A 21,769-nucleotide genomic window follows, 5' to 3' on the forward strand; every position below is an offset into this window, starting at 1 on the left:
GCAAGAACAGAAGACACACGTTATAAGATGTTAATAATTGCTTCTCGTTTCATACATATATTTTTCGTACATGATATCGTGGATAATTTTTAAATAATTGATAAAAATGTATAATATATTTTAATAAGATATAATGAAAGATATAATTTAATATATAAAATTACCAAGATATTGGTTATATTATATAGAAACAATGAAACTTATTAAAAATATAATAATGTACGTGATTATATTTAGCTTGGCATAAATTTCATAACAAATTTAATGTATATATTATGTTAGTTAAAAATAAAATATTGTTGAAGTTAAAATCTCTTTTTCATAACATTATAAAAATAAAAAATATATATCTTTTGCTATATTGCATACTTTTCGCTATATTGCATTTATTTTGTAAAAGTTATAAGCAACTGTGCAAAATATGACACATAAAATGTTACAAATTAAAAAAATGTTAGAAAATATTAATTTTATAAAAAGTAAAAAAAAAATTGTACATTCAAAGGAATGTATTTAATAATTATAATATTTTTGATATCCATGAAATGCTGCAAGCTCGCGATGTGAAAATTCGTTGAGTTGAAAACTGATAACAATTCGATCATAAAAAAAAAGTCACAGATCAGACAACAGCTAGTCGCGCGAATCTTGATTCTAATAATTCATTGTGTGTGATGTTGTCTGTGATGATGAATCTCCAGGGACAGGCTTCTCTAATTAACCCAATATCCACTAGGTATGGGCATTATAGCTGCTCTGTAGCCACGTGTTAATCGAATTGTCCCATGCGTGCGGTGCGTCACTCGCGAATCCTCGTGATAGATTCGAGATTTCAAATTATGAATTCTCTTCTCATCCGCGCGCCAATCCGCTTCTATTATTACAGTCCTGTGCTTCATATTCTGAATATTTCTCTTGAAAATTACAATAAACTGGCTCGGCTTTCTTTTTCTTTTTCTTCCTCGACATAGTGCAACTAAATGAGCAATAATAAAAGAACGACTCGGCAAAATGCGTCATCTCTCGATGCGAAATGATGCACGTGCATCAACGACCATTGCGTCCATCTCGCTTGGTCTCTCCCCGTTGAGGGTTAAAAAAAACAAATAGAACTTAAAGAGAAAGAGAGAAACGCAACTTCGCTAACGTCAACATGCGGCATCGCGTTGCGTCTTCGCTTTCGTTTTAATTGTGACTATTCAGAGGCATCTCCGTGACCGGCATGCGGCATGGAGAACACACGACTCGACTCGACGCGTCGCTTCGCGCCGAGCCGAGCCGAGCGGAGCGGAGCGGAGCGCGCTGGCCGTGTCGCATCATGTCGGTGGAAGCTGCAATAAAAGCTCACCCCGTTCCGCGTCTGAAGCGCGCGCGATTAAAAAGGGCAAAATATGAATGCACCACGGGACACATTCCGCGCCGAGCGCGGCAAACTCTTCTTTTTTTTCTTTTTTTTTTTAGCAACGGCCACCACTGTGCTACTGTCCGAGGTCCATAGCGCCGCGTTTGTTTCTCTTCCCTCATTTTGTCCGAATGCGTTTACATTCGCACGGTAGCGGGCTTTGGACATGCAACTCGCGCGAAACGCGTACGTCCGGACGCTGCTTATTGTCGACTCGCATGAATTAGCCGAGCACGTGTTGAGAAGATCAGAGACAAAGGAGCGTAAACGTGTTTCGCCTATATGACTACTAATGAGAAAAATCTCAAGCTTTTTATTAAAATTGAAAAGAAGGTGGAAAAAAGATTGCGTATCGGAATACGAAAAAATGCATGAGTTTTGAAAACTCTAAGGCTTGATTTCTCATTTTTAAATTGTTAAATTATCAATTCTCCTTTTTTAATTATTATGTATATTGCTTGTCAATTTAATAAATGATATAACTACGTCTGCCTATAAAGGCGTTTCAAGATTGACTAAGATTTCGAGCACAGTTTACAGAATCAATCAAATATGGATATATTATAAATTTAGAAAAATATTTAAGCACTACAGTTCGTTTTGAGAGGAACATAGGAATTTCTTTTAATTAGATTTATTCTCATTTTTTTTTAAATTAACTTATTATTAATATAATTTAAATTTAACCTCACTTAACTAGATGATTTTATAGTAGTAACTTTAAAAATTACTTACTACAAAAGCATTAGATTAGAGTGATTAACCATAGCTGGAAAAATACACTTTTTACATTATTATCAAGTTTAATCACAAGTTAACCAGAAAATTGAAAACCAGGGCTAAAAGACAAGGATTTTATGCTTATACTATTTATTAAACTTCTGCTTTAAATTGCAGTTTATCTTTTTAAGTCATGGCATCACATTAACGTAAATTAATATTATGATACCTGCTTATTGGAGTAAAGTTCAAGACATTCACCTGTCATAGTAGTAGTCCCTGAAACACACAATAAAAGCGATTTATATTAGACAAATGGTCGATAAATATATATTATTTAATATTACATAGTTTCTTTTTCATTCAGAATATAATACTAATTATTTATTTAAAGCAATAAACACCACAGGATGGAATATTTAACTTTGTGATTTTGTATCAGAGCGCGCGCAAGTGACAATTAAATTGATATAATATTGTTTACTAATGATCACGCAATATAAAAGATGAAATGCAAGCGTGAAAAACATTTACAAATTCGCGTTGACCAAAATATTCGAACGTTATTTCGCGATCTATATATTGCGGTGATTGGGCACGAATGGCGAATCGATTGACGATTACCAGAGCGTGTAATTTGAACTACAGGGTTCTCCAAAAGAGAACTAAATAACGTTTACCATTAACTTGCATGATATAAATTTCAATTTCGTAATTCAACATATCTCATTAAGTGTATCTGTTAAATTGTGCGACATATAAAAATGAATAAGAAAATATTATATAATACAAATTTTCTTCACTTTCATTGAAATAAAATGAGAATTTAAAGGAAGAAATAAATTTGTGCTTTGTATAACAATTTTTCTAATTTCCAAAATCCTCTTATGCGTGTATATAACGATTCTTTCGATTCTGTTTGCAAAACGCCATTTCTTGTAGAAAAATAATTGAAATTTCTGCAGTAAAAATTAAAAATATATATCAGTCTTTTGATAATACTTCTGTAATTTCCCGATCCTAGTATATTATAGAAAATGTACTGTTTTATAAAAAGACTGGTACAATCTTCAACGTTTTTACAATAATCGATTTTATACACGCCACAGGCGTCATAAATTACATTTCTACGATCGCATGAATATATCCACGTGACTTTTCGAGGTTTTCCGACGGAGGTTCCAAAGATTTTCAGACACGATGCTAGCAGAGAGCTGGCAAAACGAATCTCCTGGTAATCGAATCGCGTCGAACTTTAATCGAATTCGTCCTACGAGGAGCGTTTCGGTCAATAAATGCTCCATTAGCTGCAGTTTAAACGTGCGATTTCTCGTGGTAAAAAGGACGAAACGACGAAACTTCCCGCTACGAAACATTTGATAAAATGGTTGCGTTCTAATGCGAGATTTCTAATTACTCCCATCGTATCGTTAGTATGACGATACATAGATACGTTACTTTTTTAAATACGTGTATCCTTCGAATCCAAAAATATCGGTGTTGATGAACTTTGCGACTAATTTACTAGATTCAAGCATCAGATGGTAATTTGAACGGAAAAAAAGAAGAAAGGGAGAGAGAGAAAGAGAGAAAATATAAAATGTACATAATTTAAAACGCGTCGCATTATATGTATTTACGACTTTTTTTCGCCGCATTTTGTTATAGTTTGTTCTTTTATCCGCAGTATTACCAATTTTATCTATACCTATATCGTTGCCTTTAAACGCCCAAATATATTGCAGGCTAATCCTTCCGTTTGATAATGCAATGTTAAGCGGCAAAAAAAGCTTCCCAGGAAAAACAAATAAAAGATAAGAACACACTTTAGAGATAACAAACACTATATTGCCGCCTTTATTTTATATTTATCGATGTTAATACTGAAAATTAATTAGTCAATGATAAAAATGCTTAATTACAAAAGTAAACTTTTTTGTCTAAATGAATACGGAAGTATTCTAATAACGCGTTTTACGTCTGCTTGTATTTACAGTGTCTCGTCTGCGTATAGGAACAAATCAACTATTATTAACAAATATTTCTTCATCGCTGATTTTTATGTTTTATGTGATAGTCTATATATCTAGTATGCCTGCTAAATACTTGTGCTGACACGCATTCATACACAAATGATATTCTTTTATCTATTTTGCGCAGGAATTGTATAGAAAACCCACCTCGTACATATACTTTTGTTCATCGATTCACTTCTCTATATAATGCAATTAAAAGTAAAATGATCGAAAATTACGTTTAAGAATAATTATAAACTTTTATCGTTTCACTGGAGTCGTGATTGTGAATTGCGATGCGTGAACGGCGTTTGTCGTCGAACGTTTTCACAACGCATCACAGCGCGTCACATCGGAAAAATAGTTGGCGGAATGGTCGAAAATCGATCACGCATGAAAATCGAAAAGCAGAGGCACGTCCGAAACACGCGTGCTGCAGAATAAAAAGGACATCGTCCTAAACGGCCGCATGTATCGAAAAAAAAAATGGCGCCGCAATTAGGATGTCGGGCACCGACCCTTTGTTATTTAAAATGCCTATAGTTTGACATTCTACTCCTTCTTTTTTATTTATTCAGTTATTCGTTCGTTGTCGACTGACGACTTTTCGTCGATCACGTACCGACATTTGCTCCTGTTCCATTTTTATCAAATCGTTTACTGTTTGACAAATTTAGCAAATATTACATGCAAGCGACAATTGTTCGAATGTGTTCAAACGTGCGTACAAGATAATAAAAAGTCACGAATAAATCGTAAGTAATATAAAAACAAAATATGAAAATGCAAGAAGAATTAATTTAAATATAACTGAATTTCACGATGATATAATAGAACTAATGAGAGTCTGGACTATTAGTGATCAATTAATAAATATGGGAAATAACATTCAGGGACAAAATAGCTATGTCATTTTATTTTAATGATGTTTTTTAAACAACACTGTTTTGCTTTTTCCAGATAAAATAATCTGTAAATTTTCATCTACGGTTTTTTATTTAATTTCAAGAGTATATTACAATATAAATACAGCTTTTTTTACGGAATGAATGTAGCATTTATATTTTATTATTTTACTCCAATGATTTATTCCAATTTTTAACGTTACTTTTCTCTCATCAGTTGATATTAACGTGCTAGTATCTCTTTTAAGTAACATATTTCAAAATTATGTTGTTTATTACTATTATTTAGTTACATTACTATTTTTAGAAATTAATTTATTAACAGCTCTACAATTATACGAGTTCTGTGCTCGGAGGCTGCTATCGTTATTATCATTATTAAAGTTATTAATGCGATATGCCTTCGTAACAATTACCAGTGGTGCATGTCCGCAAATTGCGTTTATTATAGAAATTATTTATAAAGTGTGATCCACGCGCATCGTATTGAAAAGGGAAGGTCGAGTAAAGAGAAAAGGAAATGCATGCCGATAAAGCATGTAGTATTTTTGCGAACAAACGTTAAACCATTAGCACGCCTTTATGGTAGCCCATTTGCGACCTCTATCTATCGTTCCCTGTTTTCTCTCTCTTTCCCATTCACTAATTTCTCCCACCAAAATTATCACCGTTATTCACACTATTCGTGCTATTTCGCCAGTTGACAACAGAAAGCGTATTTGCGGCGAGCTGCGAATATTCTTCCACGAGATGATAAACGCAGAAAACGGACGCGTGCTCATGTTTGTATGGTACCTATACATTTTCATATGTACGTATTTATTTAAATAAATATTTTCCTTTGCGAACGTTGCATGCTGTGTATAGAGTATTCAAATGGAATTCCTGTTTGCAGTATTAATTCTAAATTAGTTCCCCCTTTCTCCCTCCCGAAATCTCCGGAGATTTAATATCCGAAATTAAATCTTTTTTTAATCCCGCAGAAAGAGGTAACATAAAGGTAATGCGATAGAAATCACACAAAATAACAAGAGATGTTTACTCAACTTTTAAGATAGATTTTTGAAAATATTCTGAGTAGTGAGAGAGAATTATAATAGACACCATCTCGCACCGAACTTGCTAACCGTACATCATTGTATAATACATAAACTTTCTGTTTAGTATTCCGTGAACGTTGAGTTCTTAACATCTGCAATTAATCACATGAAATTAGGTAAATTGTTTACAATTCGTGCATCATAAGAGGAGAAAATGGAGGAAAGCAGTTTACCTATGGCTATCGATCGATTCCTCGATTCCCGACAATGCAATTCCCGAGCTGACACCTTTCGATTCTCCATGATACGATTGACTCGTTATCGTAGCGTTATTGGCGAGCGAACAAAAGGGTGTCGATGAAAGGTGCCGCGACGCCGCGTAGACCGCGAAGAACAATGGCGGAAGTCAAAGAGAAAGTCAGAGAGAAAAAAAGACGGAAAACTCAATAGCAACAAAGATCAAAATCACGTGTTTGCGTCAATTTTTTTTATTTCGAATAGAACAAAATCGTAATAAAATTATGAAATTATCGTATGTAAAATAATTGTATTAATTCCCTTTCTGCATATCAACTTTTATAATTTATATGTCTATAGTAATAGTTATTATATTTAATCCTTGAATGCCATACTATAGGAATAATACATTTAATTATCCCCAAAGCTAATTCAGTTACTTATAATTTTCATAAATGTATTATAAACAATTCTTTTCAATCAAAACGTCAGACATTAAAAGACATCGAGTAAATGTACATATCTTTATTAATAAAACAAACTAAATGAAAACCTAGACGGTATAAATTATTCTCACAATTAATACTTGAATACCATATATGCGAATTTTATATCACATATCCAATTTTATAAACAGTACAAACTATGCGCCGAAATGCGAGTATTTTCAGTCTTAAAATGCAATTTTAAACAGAACTAGAGTGATGTAAAGTAATAGTAAATAAATTATTTATAGTTTTTAAATTTATTAGTATCAAATTATTAATATCCTTCTAAGATACCTTATTAACAGAGATATTAATAAATTGTCTGTCAATTTAATGTGTGATATTACTACTCTATAATTCTATTTAAGATTATGTTTCAAAACTGAAAATATTTCGGCGCGCAGTTTGTACAATTTATGTTTGTATATGACACCGATATAATTCAAACACTAAAATTTGCTCATACCAATGTAGGCATTCATTACAGTTGTGTATTCACATATCACGATCTTATGACATTTTGATTAATAAAAGAATTATAAGAAATGAAAAAATATTGGAAAAAAACCAAGTATGTCACAGTGAATGAAAAGATGTTTAAGGATTAAGATTTTGAAAATCTGGACAAAGAACTCTATTAACGAAATCTATAATTAACTTAAATTTATCTAATAATAGAAGTCGTTTAATCTTAGAAAAAGAAAGTAATAAAAAGTATTTTGTTAAGTGTGTGATCATACAACAATGATGAATATTAATTCTAATTTTAGATAATGCAAGAAATTAATGATGCAATTCGATAGTGTTAAGCTGATATAACTCATGGAAAGCCAAGTGAGTATCATTCAAGAGAGATCGCAATTACCGCAGCTTAATTAACTTCCGGCGCAACATTAGCGAATCTTGAGAGCGATTAATCGATATTCAATTTCGCATGACGCGCATCGTCTGGCCGTGACATCGTGATCTTCGATCAATTCATGGAATGATATTGTAAGGATGATAATGACAGCAGCAATGATGATGACGATAATGATGATAATCGTTGTGTAAAATAGAATATCTGATGAATTGATGCTTTAGAATTAAACAAAGGACTATATTAAGTCATAATAACGGCATAACCGATGCATGAAAATCTTACGGTTTCATGATTATTAAAGTAAATTGCAATAATATAATGCAAATGTACTCTCTCTCTCCCTCTCTCTCTCGGTCTTTATTAATTTAGTGTAATGCAGTGTATGAAGATGCGCAGAATGAGATGATAATTGTGCAAACGCATTTCATAATATAATGCAAAATATATCATAATATAATTCAAAATTTATCACAATATAATCCAAAATTCAATTTTAGCTGCAATTTAATAGTTTTAATCCAATATTCATATTTGGCTGTTTTCATTATTTGTAAAATCAATTTATGACTTTACATTTTTCTTTGATTTTCATATTTTAAGAAAAGCATTGTCTCGTTATCGTAACCGTTATCGGACAAAAGAGCAGCCGAGAAAAATCTTGACAAAGGATGACAAATACAAGAGATCAAAGCGACATGGAACCGGAAATAAGAATCTGAACGGAATCAAAAAACTGCTTCTTAATTGAATTTTTCTCTATTTTAGTTCCTTATTCAATATTCATTTGTATAATTAAACTATCCTCTTTCCTATTTAAGGACATATAATACGTTTCATCTAATAATTTAATAAAGATTTTGTCAAATGACTGATAAATTATACATTTTTGGAATATTTAATATAAGTGAACATTTTATTAGTACAAATATATTTACTTTAAATTTGAAATATTAAAAACAATACAAAAATTTAAGTAAATACAAAGGCTATTAAGAGTCAACGCTGTTAGCAGTGCGTAAAAATATAATCTTAAAATCTATAACATAGATATTATGTCGAACGTTTCGATCCTTCGTTTCGGATCATCATCAGCGACATTATATCGTTGTACATCGTCATATACAGACATATTGACGATGAAATTTGATCAATGCGATTTCTGTGATATAATTGATTTTATGTCTTTTGTCGATCAACTTGAGACATACTCAATTATTCGAACTAATGTACATACTTTCACGTGAAGAAGTGATAGTCTTGCCTCAGATTGGTTGTATATTACATACTGCGGGACAACATCATTGTTTGCAACTCTGAGTAATTTTTAATTTATATTGTATTGTCGCTGATGATGATCCGAAACGAAGGATCGAAACGTTCGACATAATATCTATGTTATAGATTTTAAGATTATATTTTTACGCACTGCTAACAGCGTTGACTCTTAATAGCCTTTGTATTTACTTAAATTTTTGTATTGTTTTTGAAACATATAAGAGTCTATAATTCAATTATATTATTAATTTATTAATTTTTTATTGAAATATTAAGTTGATAATGGGAAAAATTGGCGCATTACGATATATAATTGTATTACGAAGTTGAAGATAAAGTTATACAATCTATTTAGATAATTGCAATTTTCTCTTGAAATTCTCGAATACATTTTATTCACTTGTTTATTCACTTTTGCGAAATTCTACTTGTTTTTGCAATACGCCAAATTACGTAGCGCTGAACACTGAACTCATTCCGTAGGTGCGACGTTCCGGATAATTCGAGTCCGGGAGAGAAAGGAATTCTTTTCAGGTTCCCTTTCAAGAATTTCAATAAAAGCTCCAGCAGTCCGTTGACCGCTACTACATTTTGATATTACCCTTGCAATAACTAGGTGTCCAATGACACAAGACGATATCTGTTTTCTGTATTTTCTTCTCACATCCTTCGAGTATATTAAGGTAATCGGACTTATATATGGTTTATTTAGGCTTTGTGATATTTTTTTAAATTTTTTGCTGACAATGGGTCAGAGTCAAAAGAAGAAACATTTTTAAATATTAAAAAAGTAATGCTTAGATCATATTTGGGTACATATATTTCCCTCCTTTTCATTAAAGAATATCGGGAAAATAAAAAATAAAGTGACCCGATATTACTTTTTTATACGATTATATATTTATTAACATATTGTAAGAATATATGAAAAACAATTTTTTTTTAGTAACTGACTTATTATTTATTTTCATAATGTTTATCAGATGGATTAGAATTTATGATATGTAATAATTATGATCTGTAATAATAAAAATACCAAAAAATGTTACGGTTAATGTGTGAATGTGTTTAATATACCTAAGTTGGTCATATTGTTTCTACCTTACAAAGAGTTTCCCTTCTCATTGATTATAAATAAAATGTTGTGCAATAAAATAAACTGTGGAAATTAATAACTATCTCTTGATAATTATAGAAAGCAATGACTCGTCTTCTACGAGTTTTTGTATTTTGTTTCACTGACAATAATAATAAGAATGAACAAAAACGTAAACAATAAACAGCTAATGCAATCGAGTCAGACAGCCTGACTTATGCCCCTTTTTATCAATGTAGTTCAATTTGAATCTTCATTTAACTAATTCATCTTCTAGTTCTTCTAAGAATTAAGTTGAACAAGGTTAAAATTAATCTACATTGGGGGCATTACTAATGCTATCTGTTGAATTTACTGTGTAATTCCTACAACAGCGAATAGATTACATTGGGTACTAATCCGTGTACAAGGTCCAGTTATTTGAAAATCAGCGTATTTGCTTTTCTCTTCTTAATTATTTTTCCGTCCGATCACACAAGGGAACTCTTCGTTCAAGCGAGCTAATCGAATGAAGAGAATAGCTTCTCAATGATCGATAGTAGTCAACATCAGGAAGGCAACTCAACATCAGGATTATCCCCTCGCGTGCCCTACGTGAGAAGGCCAGGGACACGCGCGCGGTTTGACGATCGCGTGGGCGGTTCGAGGCACTCGATAATCGTGTAATTGAACGCTAACGATGCTGAAATGTTGATAGAACCCGCTCGACTGCTCCACAAATATGCTCTTCGGTGTTTCACCGGCGGCGGGAGCAGACAGTCCTGTTTGTGCGGAGCTCTCTTGTGTACCGCGCTGCCAGACGAAGGTTACCGAGCGCGCACAATGAACGAGTGCTCTGAATGGGTCGCGCCAAACCGCTTCAAATCAACCAGATCGGACCACGGCTTGGCCATGGAGAATTTTCCCAACGTTGATTTAGTATTCGCGCTTGATTAAGCGCGTCGCTCGCACGACGAGCGCCGCTTCCGCCGCGAGCGTTTCGCGCGCATTCAGGCGTTCAGCAAGCATACCGATACTACTCTGCAGACGATGAGCTTTTATTTGTAAGAAAATCTTGCGCGCGAATGGTTCCCACCGCTATAATTAAAGCAGTTTTTGTAAAACAAGTCAATTTTCAGGAGTTCCTTTTAATAATTTATAAACACCTTTTCGAGACAATTTTCTGTCGACGATAGAATTCTCCTCTCCGTTCTTCTTTTTAATTTCAAGAGACGAGGATCTCGTATTCTTTCCGGAAGAATGATAATTTTAAAAATTTGTATACATTTTAACAAAAATCGATGTAAATTTGACATGGAATGTCTATATAATTTTTACTATGTGATGTGTTAATATAACACCAACATGATGTGGATTTAATTAATATACTTTGATATATTAATACCAACATGATTTAATATTATAGGTTTTAAAACTACACCATAGTTATATTGATATAAATGCCGGAGATATAAATCCGTATCGTATTGGTGTTAATATTGAATACCAATACGGTAAGAATTATATAGACACTGCAAGTTAAATTCACATACCGGTATTTTTTTGGAGTATAGTTTTTATTAACGATTCTCTTGAAAGATAGATCGTGATTATACTCGTATTATTAGATCCAGCTAAAATACGCACTATATAAAACGACCATGGCGGTGTGAAGAACGTCGAATATGGTTGAAAAATTTCGGCGATATTGCGGAAATTGCAGTCAGAGAGATGGCGGTACAATCCGGAATTAGTCCGAGGAGAAGTAAAACACTTGGCGGAATAAAAAGAACGTGCCAGTTCCCGGGCTAAACCGCCGGAACCGGCAGAACGTACAGCGAAATGGAGTCAGCCGGGAACGACGATGGCGGATTAGCCCGCAGGCACGTGCTGCGGACACCATTCTCCACTTCGCTTGAGTGCTCGAAAATCACGTTCGCGCTGAACTCAGCTCGAAAACAGACTACGGCGATATTCGCGCGAATCGCGCCCGCGTCTCGATTCCTGTTGTCTCTTCTAGTGCGGACGAGTCCGCCCTTTGTCGTCCACCACCCTTCGGCTCGTTCGTGCACTGCAGAGAAAGAGAGATCGATCCATCCTTTCGGTGATCGCGCTATTCCCGTTCCCTCTTCCGCAGGGGAGGACGACTCTTGCGCTCGGTCGTTACCTTCGCGGTCCGATGGCCCTTCGGGGATTTGCGGGAACGTATGGGTGATACCGGTAGACTATACGGTACCGTAGTAAAACTTGTTCTATCCGCATATAGTAAAATAGCGAAAAATAAACTACGAGTTATTAAACATCACTATATTCTGCCATATTCGGTACGTTCTCTTTTTACACGAGCGTACGCGGGTGTATTATACAGAGTCTGTGGATTCATTATGACGAATAGAACAAAGGATGGTAAGGTATAACAAGAGGATTTATTAACAAGGATTATAAGAGACCTTAGTGCAAGACAATAGCGTTTCCTGGGAGATCTCGTTTTCAATTCTCCAACTATCGTTTCCTCGTAACGAGACATGTGCCGCCCACTCTGTGTCACTATCAATATGGTCTGCATATTTTTCACATTCTCCATGCCAGCAGGACGGTAAGGAAAATCGATTTACGTAAAATAAAATACTGTAATACTTTTATTAGAAAAAGGAGGTGAATTTTATATCTGGGAAACGGCTGCACACAAAACGAAATTATGCTGACTATGAGATGATCTTCCTTCTCGCCTCATCCCCTGCCAGAAACTCTAATCGGAAATATTATTTTTTTTTTGCATTGGTTTAAAAAATGTTGACGAGATTAAAATGAAGTACCGCCGTACAACTGTTTGTTCCAACTCCGAACACGGAATAGCGGCTTTGAACATTCACGTGAATTACATTGGTATATTAACTATACGCATGTCAGTAATCAATGTTTAACACGTGGGCGAGAGAGAGGATGGGGGTTTACCAAGTTACGTCGCGGTTTGCGGTGCACCAAGGGCTATCGTGCACCACATTCAGAGGCGCGCATACACGCGCGATATATTGCTTGTTCTAACATAATATTATCGAATTCTGGATCACGCGATCTACTATCCTTAGTTTTGCAAATTTACAACAAATTAGGAGGAGCGTTTTGTGTATAAAGCAATCATTTTAGCAAGGAAGTTAATAATAAAGGAAGAAAACCAGTTTATTAGTTTATGCGTGAAATTATATATTATACATAATATATTGATCGAAATTCATTCCCTAAATCAATTTTGAAGTATAACCGATTCAATTTTGCTTCGATAAAATGTCATTTACAATCCTTCATTTAAAATTATAAATTGTGTTAAAATAATAATCCCTTTGTTTAAGCTAAAAACTTTTGAACCTTTACAAACAGATATTTTGCAATTTTAAATTTTATCATTAATATTGTTAATCATTTATTAATAACATAATTATATTGTATATGTAATATTATGATTAATAATAAATATATTATTAGTAAATGAGTTATATATTATAAAATTAATATTCAATTAACTGCAATGCAGTACATTTTTATTAAAATAAACTTAGTTGATTTTATGTATAAAATATGCATATAAAAGAAATTGATGCACAAAGGTAACTGTTTCATGCATTTTGCTCATTTGAAAAACGCCTAAATGTCGAAATGAAAAAATATCGGCCGACTGCGTTTAATAAAGTAGGCGACAATTTTTAAAACGCGCGATAATATACCAGCAAGATACCTCTGCAGTATAATGGTGCGTGCTGGCGACGTTAATTACGCTCCTACGGCGTTTGCAAGTATAATTTTCGAGTGTCGACACGCACACGCGTGCGAGAGCGTGTTCCTATGCAGATTTATATTCCGCGGACGCAGAATAATAAGAACTCTTCCTCATTCCGGATCGATTCGACCCGACCTCAACATCGATTCTTTCTACTAAAAGCATGATGTAGGAGAACAAATTCTATAAATATAAAGTCTGACTTAAAATGTACTAAAAATATTTTAAATTTTCATAAAATAAGTTTAAAGACTAATGATAATTTTTTAGAAGAAAGAAATAATTTGTTTCTTTTATTGTAAAATGTTAAAATTCTCTATTAATAAAATTATACGTTAGATTTATAAATATATTTCACGATTTCACTGTTAACATCTTTTTAGGAAAATTTAAGTAACGATAAGTTTGCATAATAATAACTTTGCATAACATACAGTTAATAATAAGTAAAATACATATAGCAATGTGTAAAATACTTGAATAAAAATTCTTGTAAAACGCAATATTTAAATATTATACTTCACTTTTTCATCGTAACTTTTTCGGTGTAAGAATTAAAAACTCAACGGAGAGATAGAGATTGCAACTTTTTAAAATTAGAATTTCTAAGGAGTGCAGTATTTAGTATTCGAGAATTAAAAAAAATTTAATAGGTAGATTATCTGTATATTTAGAAATCTGGAAATGTAACGCAAAGCGAAGAGTATCTAATGGATCCCGAGTGTAGGAAATAGAAGCTGGAATAGAAACTACAACTGCAAGAAGGAACAGAGTCGTGAATGTCCGCAGTTAATAGGAGGATATTAGCGAAATAAAATTTTTTGAGTTACATTTAATCTCGGCAATAACCGGCGTTGTTTGGCCGATTGCATCGGCTGTAAATGAGCGCGGGGCGGGTATAATGCGCTTGGCCCCGGAACGACCCGAACTAGGGAAGCACATTAATATACCTAATGGTACTCCGGAACTTGGCTCCAACCAACCCCCGAGACAAAACTCCCTTAATTGTGCCACTTCCGTTCGAGCGAAAATTTAGCTGGTAACCGCGTTCACCTGCCGAGATTATTAACCAGTGCCTGACGCGATGCATCTATTGATAGATAATGTTAAAAAGTAACGTATCATTTGAATAATGTAGAGTAAATGCTATCGCTCATTTATACGCATGCGTAGATGTATATTTTTATGCGCAAAAATATGTACGTATTGAAAGAGATAATAATCACTTGGTGTAAAATATATAATAAAAATGTTTATTTATATATTTAAATTTCCAAAATTAAATCCTTAATAGTATCGTCTAGACATCTGATTATTAAATTTTTTATATTACAGTAAGTTTTTATATTTTTTCATTCCTTATAAAAAAATTATAAACTCAAGATTTAAAACATCTGTTAATTTGATAAATGTGTTTGAAACAAATATGAAAAACATCATACAATCTAAAAGCATTTTATCTTCGTACATCCAATTATAGAAGGATTCGAATGTGCTAGGATTTACGAAGATCTCGTAAGTTTACAAACTCGCGAACTTCCAAAAATCTAAAAATTCCAAAATTTCCAAAGGATTTACATGTTATAAACTTGATCTCTATTAAATCCAAGGATTTAAAGTTCAGCAATGTTAGAGATCTAAAAGCGCGATTCCGTCCAAGAACTGAGATACACGCAAGCGGACGTTTTTGCTTTATGAAGAAAAAGAAATCATATTGACTCGTAAGAAAAGTATCGCCCACTGCCAATCAATGCATGTCACTCCCACGGCATCATTTAGTAACCCCCAACTCCTCGTCTGTCTTCATCATTTATTCTCCGAGGGTGGCGTAATAAAGCTCGGCAGATATCAAGCTCGATAGAAGTCGGCGTAGCTGCAAAACGATCTCCGTGACTCGCTTATCCGGCCTTGTATGTAAATGTTGACATGTTTTCTGAAGCTGGAAACACACACATGTACACACGCACATACTTACACACACGGTGACACACCTGCGCGCATGCCGCAAAAGGAAAGTCGTGTTATCTCATGTAAATCTTCACGGTAGCGCGATAAGCGTGAATTTCACCGCTCGCTTATTAATATTTATGTCCAGCGTTAAAGGGGTTGGCGAGGGCGAGCTAACGTCTACAGGCCACTTCAAAAGCTCCCGACTACATTTTCTTATTCATTTTCTTAATAGAACGATTACGACGCATTTGCTGAAATCTTGGATTCTCTCTTGTGTCTCTTGAATTGTTAAATCTTTAGGTTAATATAAAACAAGTATTACGTGTATTTTAATTTATAAAGAAGAAGAACTCGATCTGGACGCATTAAAATATTTAGAAATTAAAGAAGAAAAGATAAAAACTTGTTTATGATTATTAAAACTAAATATCTTTATAAATCCAAGTTAAAATATAAATTTTGCTAATTGTTAAAAATTAAAATTTAAATAGAAACATCCATCAATAATATTTCATCAGCCACTTTCATATTATTCTAAAATTTAAAAACGTTAAGAATCAATTTAAAAATCTGATAATCCGAAAATCAAAAGGTTCATGACTTAATAATCTTTGTTATGCATCAATAAACTGGATATAGGTACATTGCATATATGTTTATATAATAAAGACAATAAAAAATGCTGGTAATCCTCTACCGATATCAATAAAAACCGTAATAAAACAAAATATCGTGAACACCGTAGTGTAATTGTGTACATGTTTAATTTGCAAATAATTATTCCGGTCATTCGTCTGAGAAATACATGAAACTATTTTGAGCCGCAGGAGGAAGTCTCGTGCTACAAAATGCACTGTGTTACTATGCACCCCGCTGCAACAAGCAAACCTAATTTACACAAACCGCAGGAAATGAACGCACGAAGGAGATGAAAGAGAGAGAGGAAAAGGAGGAAAGAGGATACGTTAAGGCTGTATTTCCATTCGCAGAGATAATGTCATTCCTTTATCTTGATTTTTCGGCGCTAAATTAAATATTGTACTCCTGTAAATAACAATTCCGTTATTATATATATAGTAGATACTTACTGACATGTATACATACATATGTCGCTTCGTAAAAAAAAATATTAAAGTATTTATTAATTAATTACTATTTACCAATTTCATCAATCTTTTTTGAGTATTTTAAATTTATTCCCATGCATGGTATACAACCCAAACAGAATATAATAAATAAATAATATTTAATATTAATCTAATAATTGAAATTAAAAAATGTATCGAAGCATCAGGGATTGTTAAATTATAGTTAAAATAATTAAATGGGTGAAATAAGAAAAGGAGAAAGCGAAATAAAACTTCATTTTTCAACTAATTTTACGTGAAATTTTCTCAGCGTGTAACTTAATAACCCGAACGCGCGCGCGCGTCAATTAAACTTTCCACAATTACGACAAACGATAGCCTGCTTTTAAATATTCGCTAAACAAAAGAGAAAGGCGAACTACAAAATATCCAAAAATCTATAATTGAAAAGCACTATAATGAATAAATAAACAAAGCGCATAGAAACTGATAGATGCATATCAAAATAAACAGACGTAACTAACTGAATTTGACAGGGACGAAAAAAACATGGGTTGTTAAAACTTCGCGGCGCTTGCCGCATGATTCGCTAAAAATCTGCAATCACGTGATCTCGATGGGGGAGTGCGGGAAGAGGATTAACGGACGGACAATGAACGGGCGATCCTGCTTGAATGGCGTGCTGAAGCGCACTCGAAACCGAGCCGAACAATTCACGCGTAATTCTCGTAACTGCGATATTCGCGTTTCACTGCGATTTCCGTCTCGACGAGGTCGGATTTGGCTTTCCTACCCGTTTCAAAGATCTTACTCAAGGCACTCAGCGCTATTCGAATCGCGAGGGATTCGATTCATATATTTTGCAAAATAATAAACGTACGTCTATTCTATTGTACATTTCGTCTCCTTTTTAAACATATTTAAACATCATGTACATAATTATAATATTAAAAAAATGATCATGTTATATATTACTATTATTATATTACTCTGAAAGGAGAATAATAAATAAAAAATGGATATAATTTTGGTAACATGTAATCTGTAATTCTAATCTCAACACGCATGATACTTTATATACGGCGCAAACCAAAGAGAAACAATACCACCTTTAAATACCGTGCACAGAGTTTTTATATGTTAATTATTTAAAAGAAGATTATAAAAAGTTATATATATGCGCGCTGCGGGATGTAGAGAAAATTAGATCATTAATCCTGTGATAATTATATAGTGTAACGGGGTAAAAATAAAAGAAGGTTCACAATCTATGTTTATAATGTCATCTCAACTCAGTGGGACACCCGGTACATGTTGCATTAAGCGCTGCGCGACGTTACTCCGCGACTAATTGGGAGCGGTTAATGAGGTGACGCATTTTTATTGTTCTTCCGGCTTGTTAAGCGACCTGTTTGCTTCCGTAACACGTACGCCGGGATCCCCGGGAAGGCGCAGGGATAGCTGGGAATCCCGCGGATATCCTGAAATTGTCCCGAATACCCTGCGCGAATCCCGGAAACGCCGGCGGAATATTTTTCGCGGCTTTGCCGACCCGGCGGATTATCGACATCGGTGCTACACACGTGCGTTTATTCGCACACGCGTCTCCGTTTAAATAAACGAGCTCTAGTGAATTCATAATTAAATCGGCTTGATAAATAGAAATAAATGGGCGACAAGACGGTGGCGTTATCAACGCCAAGCGATATACATGCTTTAGCTCATAAAATATTACGCAGAGGATGAATCTTACACAGAAAATGAATTAACTCACCGAGTAATATTTTCGAATGAATTAAGTTGAAAAGTTAAATCGAAAGACATACGGCGTAGTGGTTATTATATTCTTTCAAAATACGAAGAATATGCGTTTCGTTTTAAAATATTAATATTTCTTTATAAAACACATAATAAAAACGCCTATTCAATCAAAGCGGGTCTTGGACACCTTGGTGTCTAATACCTAATACTTTTTGAGTGAATTTTACAATTTTCAGTACAAATAAACTGCGCGTCGATTACTTGAACTGGAATTTGTGAAATTCATACAAAAAATATTATTAGATATCAAGATCCGTTTTCACCGAATAAGCGTTTTAAAATTGAAATAAATATTGTTTTCAGAGATATTTTAATGCAATATAACGAACAACAAACACGTAGGTGTAGACGTAAAAAATTTTTTTAATGCAAATATTTGTCAAGTTAAAAATATCGAAATAATAGTCTAATAAATGGATACGCGAATACGAAGCTTGATTGGTTTTTATGTAGAGCTAAATGATCTGTTTGTTGAAACTGAATTGCCATTTTCGTCTGAATGGCATACAATTTTGAATGTTATTTCAATCACCCTTTTAATATAGAGGTTCAGCTTGCCGATTACATATACGCATAATTGATATTTTCTACTTTTGTGAGCCGAACTCTCATTTCCACATAAAACTGTCTATTTACAATTCGTCCTATTTTGTGTGTGTGTCCTAGCATTATTATAAAAATCGATCAACGCGTCATGCTGTGTGCAGTAAAGTATGTTTCACTAGAACAGTTGTGTATATCGAAAACGGAATGTAAATTCACAGAGAGTTGAGACCATATTGTTAGAATATTTCATGTTGGTAATGAAAAATTTGCGAAACAAGATGTGTAATTAGATTTTGCTAGAAAAGACCAGCGCACGGATGAGCATTCGTCGGTTATATTTATAAACGGAAAGGTATGCAATGCTTAATAGTTGTTCGTATAAATATTCCATAAACTACGTTATTTATTTAAAAAAAAAAAAGGTTTCAATGCATTGTGTCTCTCTTGAACAAAAAAAAATTTTTTTAATCTCAAACATGATTAACATGTAGTATAAAATGCCTGAATTTCCATCTACAAAAGCACTGTGATTATTTTTGCAATTTTGCATATTGCGTTTTAACGGAAAGAATTTAAACTGAACCGAAATTACAAATACATATTTTAAAAAATCATTTTTGAATTTATGTTATTTTTGGAGACAAGTTGGGAGATATCGTGCATGATAAAAATAATAAGTAAAGCAAAATACAGAATGAATTTTAATATTGTACGCATTCTGCGTCCCGCATTCTAAGTCTCTAGTTTTTTTTTTTACGTTAAAAGTGGTTTTTGACGCATGATATTCGTGAGAAGACCTCGCACAGGTCGGAATTCTGGTCAGGATGAGGACACGGGAGATTGACGGCTGCATTAAAAGGGCGACAGGCGAAGGATCTGAAAAATCCAACGCGCAGATATTACTCGGCGTTCTCGAGATGTCGTGTTTTTCTATCGTATTCCGCGAGACTTAACGTTCCAAAATTTGATTCGATCGCACGAACGAGAGTTTATCTTAGATGTCCAATATACATGTTCGACATGAACGATTCTAGCGCTGTTCCGCTACAATTTTTATAAAATTTTTTCCGTGTTTGCGGACAACACATATGTCTAATAAAAATCTCATGTATATCATAATATACGTATAGTCAATATAGTATGCATTGATGGTTTTGACCCATTTTTTGCACTTTATCAAAGGTTGCTAGTCTGGCTTGATAAAACATATAACATCTCTCAGGTTCCGTATTTCTTCAAAAGAAGCTATCTTGATGTTAAACCATTTCGCTACATATATATAACATACGTGAGATGGTTAATTCATGGCAGCATTCCACTCAATTTCTTGAGCTTTGACGACTCTATCCTTCTTACGAGCGTGTCTTCAATTTCAGTTTGTATACGCAATATTCTTCTTTATCTCAAAGATTTACATAAAAATTTTACTTATTTTTTAACAATGTACAAATAAAATAATTGCATATTATGTTTATTCTGAAATTATATTCTTTCTAATATATAAGTATAAAAGTTATATATTTAAAAACAATAATGTTATAAAACAATATCTCCATTAATATTAATTTTAACAATATGTATAGAATCATTTTGATGTTTAGGCTGCTATAACCCTTGTTCTACGTAAATGTATGCTTACGTAGCGTTTACTGTACAAAACAAAGTTTAACTAATCTGTGAAACTGCTTCGTGTTTAGTTTGTTATATTCAAACTTTGCTCGGAAATTAATTTCAATATGATTGAATATTTTATTATTTATTAATTAATTTTAATGTAAATTATACACATGTATTATTAGTTATTTCTGCTTTTTCAATCAATGCAACTTTTTTGAAAAAAATTGAAATAAACTTTAGCATAAATTAGATATTATATTTCTTTAAGATAATTTATTTTAAGATCAATTTTTTTAATTAACAAGATTGACAATTGAATTTTAGTTGTAAAATTAAGTTTAATTATGCTTAACAATTTTTAATATTTGTATATTTGATTTACATAGTTATATTAAAATTTGTATTATTTGTATCATCTTTATATTGCGATTTTAAAACTTAAAAATTGCAATGTTGTGGAAGATCGAAAATTGACATCAATTAAATTGGCACACTCGGAAAATACCGAGTTCTTTTTCTCTACTCCGGAAGAGGAAAGAAGTGAAAGAAGAGATGGTATGTAAGAGCCAGCAAAAGGAGAAAAAAGAAGATACGCGACTTAGTTCGTGAAAAGGTATCGACATTTGCCATGACGCTATCTGTCGTGGATAATGCATCAACTGCTAGAGAATGTCTCCGCCAATCCTTTTTTTCTCACGGTGAAATACTTCCCATGTTGAGCATTGTACCAGATTACTGGAAATATAGCCTCAATCAAATTAATAGCCTTAATCAATGTCCGTGAAATAAAATACGTTTCTTAATAATATTATTAATGTGTTTTAATATATATATATATATATATATATATATAATATATAATTAAACATCTATGTAAAAATTTAATTTATAATATGGATTATTAGAAATCTATACTATTAAAGAGAGAGAGAGAGAGAGAGAGAGAGAGAGAG

The 21,769-nt window shown here is 33.2% G+C and overlaps 1 protein-coding gene across 4 annotated transcripts in view; it reads right to left on the bottom strand.

Moving 5' to 3' along the window:
• The window catches only part of LOC108780146 (uncharacterized), a 197,551-nt gene that overhangs the window by 20,931 nt on the left and 154,851 nt on the right, over positions 1–21,769 (bottom strand). For all 4 annotated transcript variants that reach the window (XM_018547751.1, XM_018547753.1, XM_018547750.1 and 1 more), the window contains one exon: positions 2,384–2,401. In XM_018547751.1, coding sequence (XP_018403253.1) covers positions 2,384–2,401 — 18 coding nt within the window. The remainder of the gene's footprint in view (positions 1–2,383; positions 2,402–21,769) is intronic.

This window comes from Cyphomyrmex costatus, unplaced genomic scaffold, assembly GCF_001594065.2.
Source record: "Cyphomyrmex costatus isolate MS0001 unplaced genomic scaffold, Ccosl1.0 scaffold685, whole genome shotgun sequence".
NCBI lineage: Eukaryota > Metazoa > Arthropoda > Insecta > Hymenoptera > Formicidae > Cyphomyrmex > Cyphomyrmex costatus.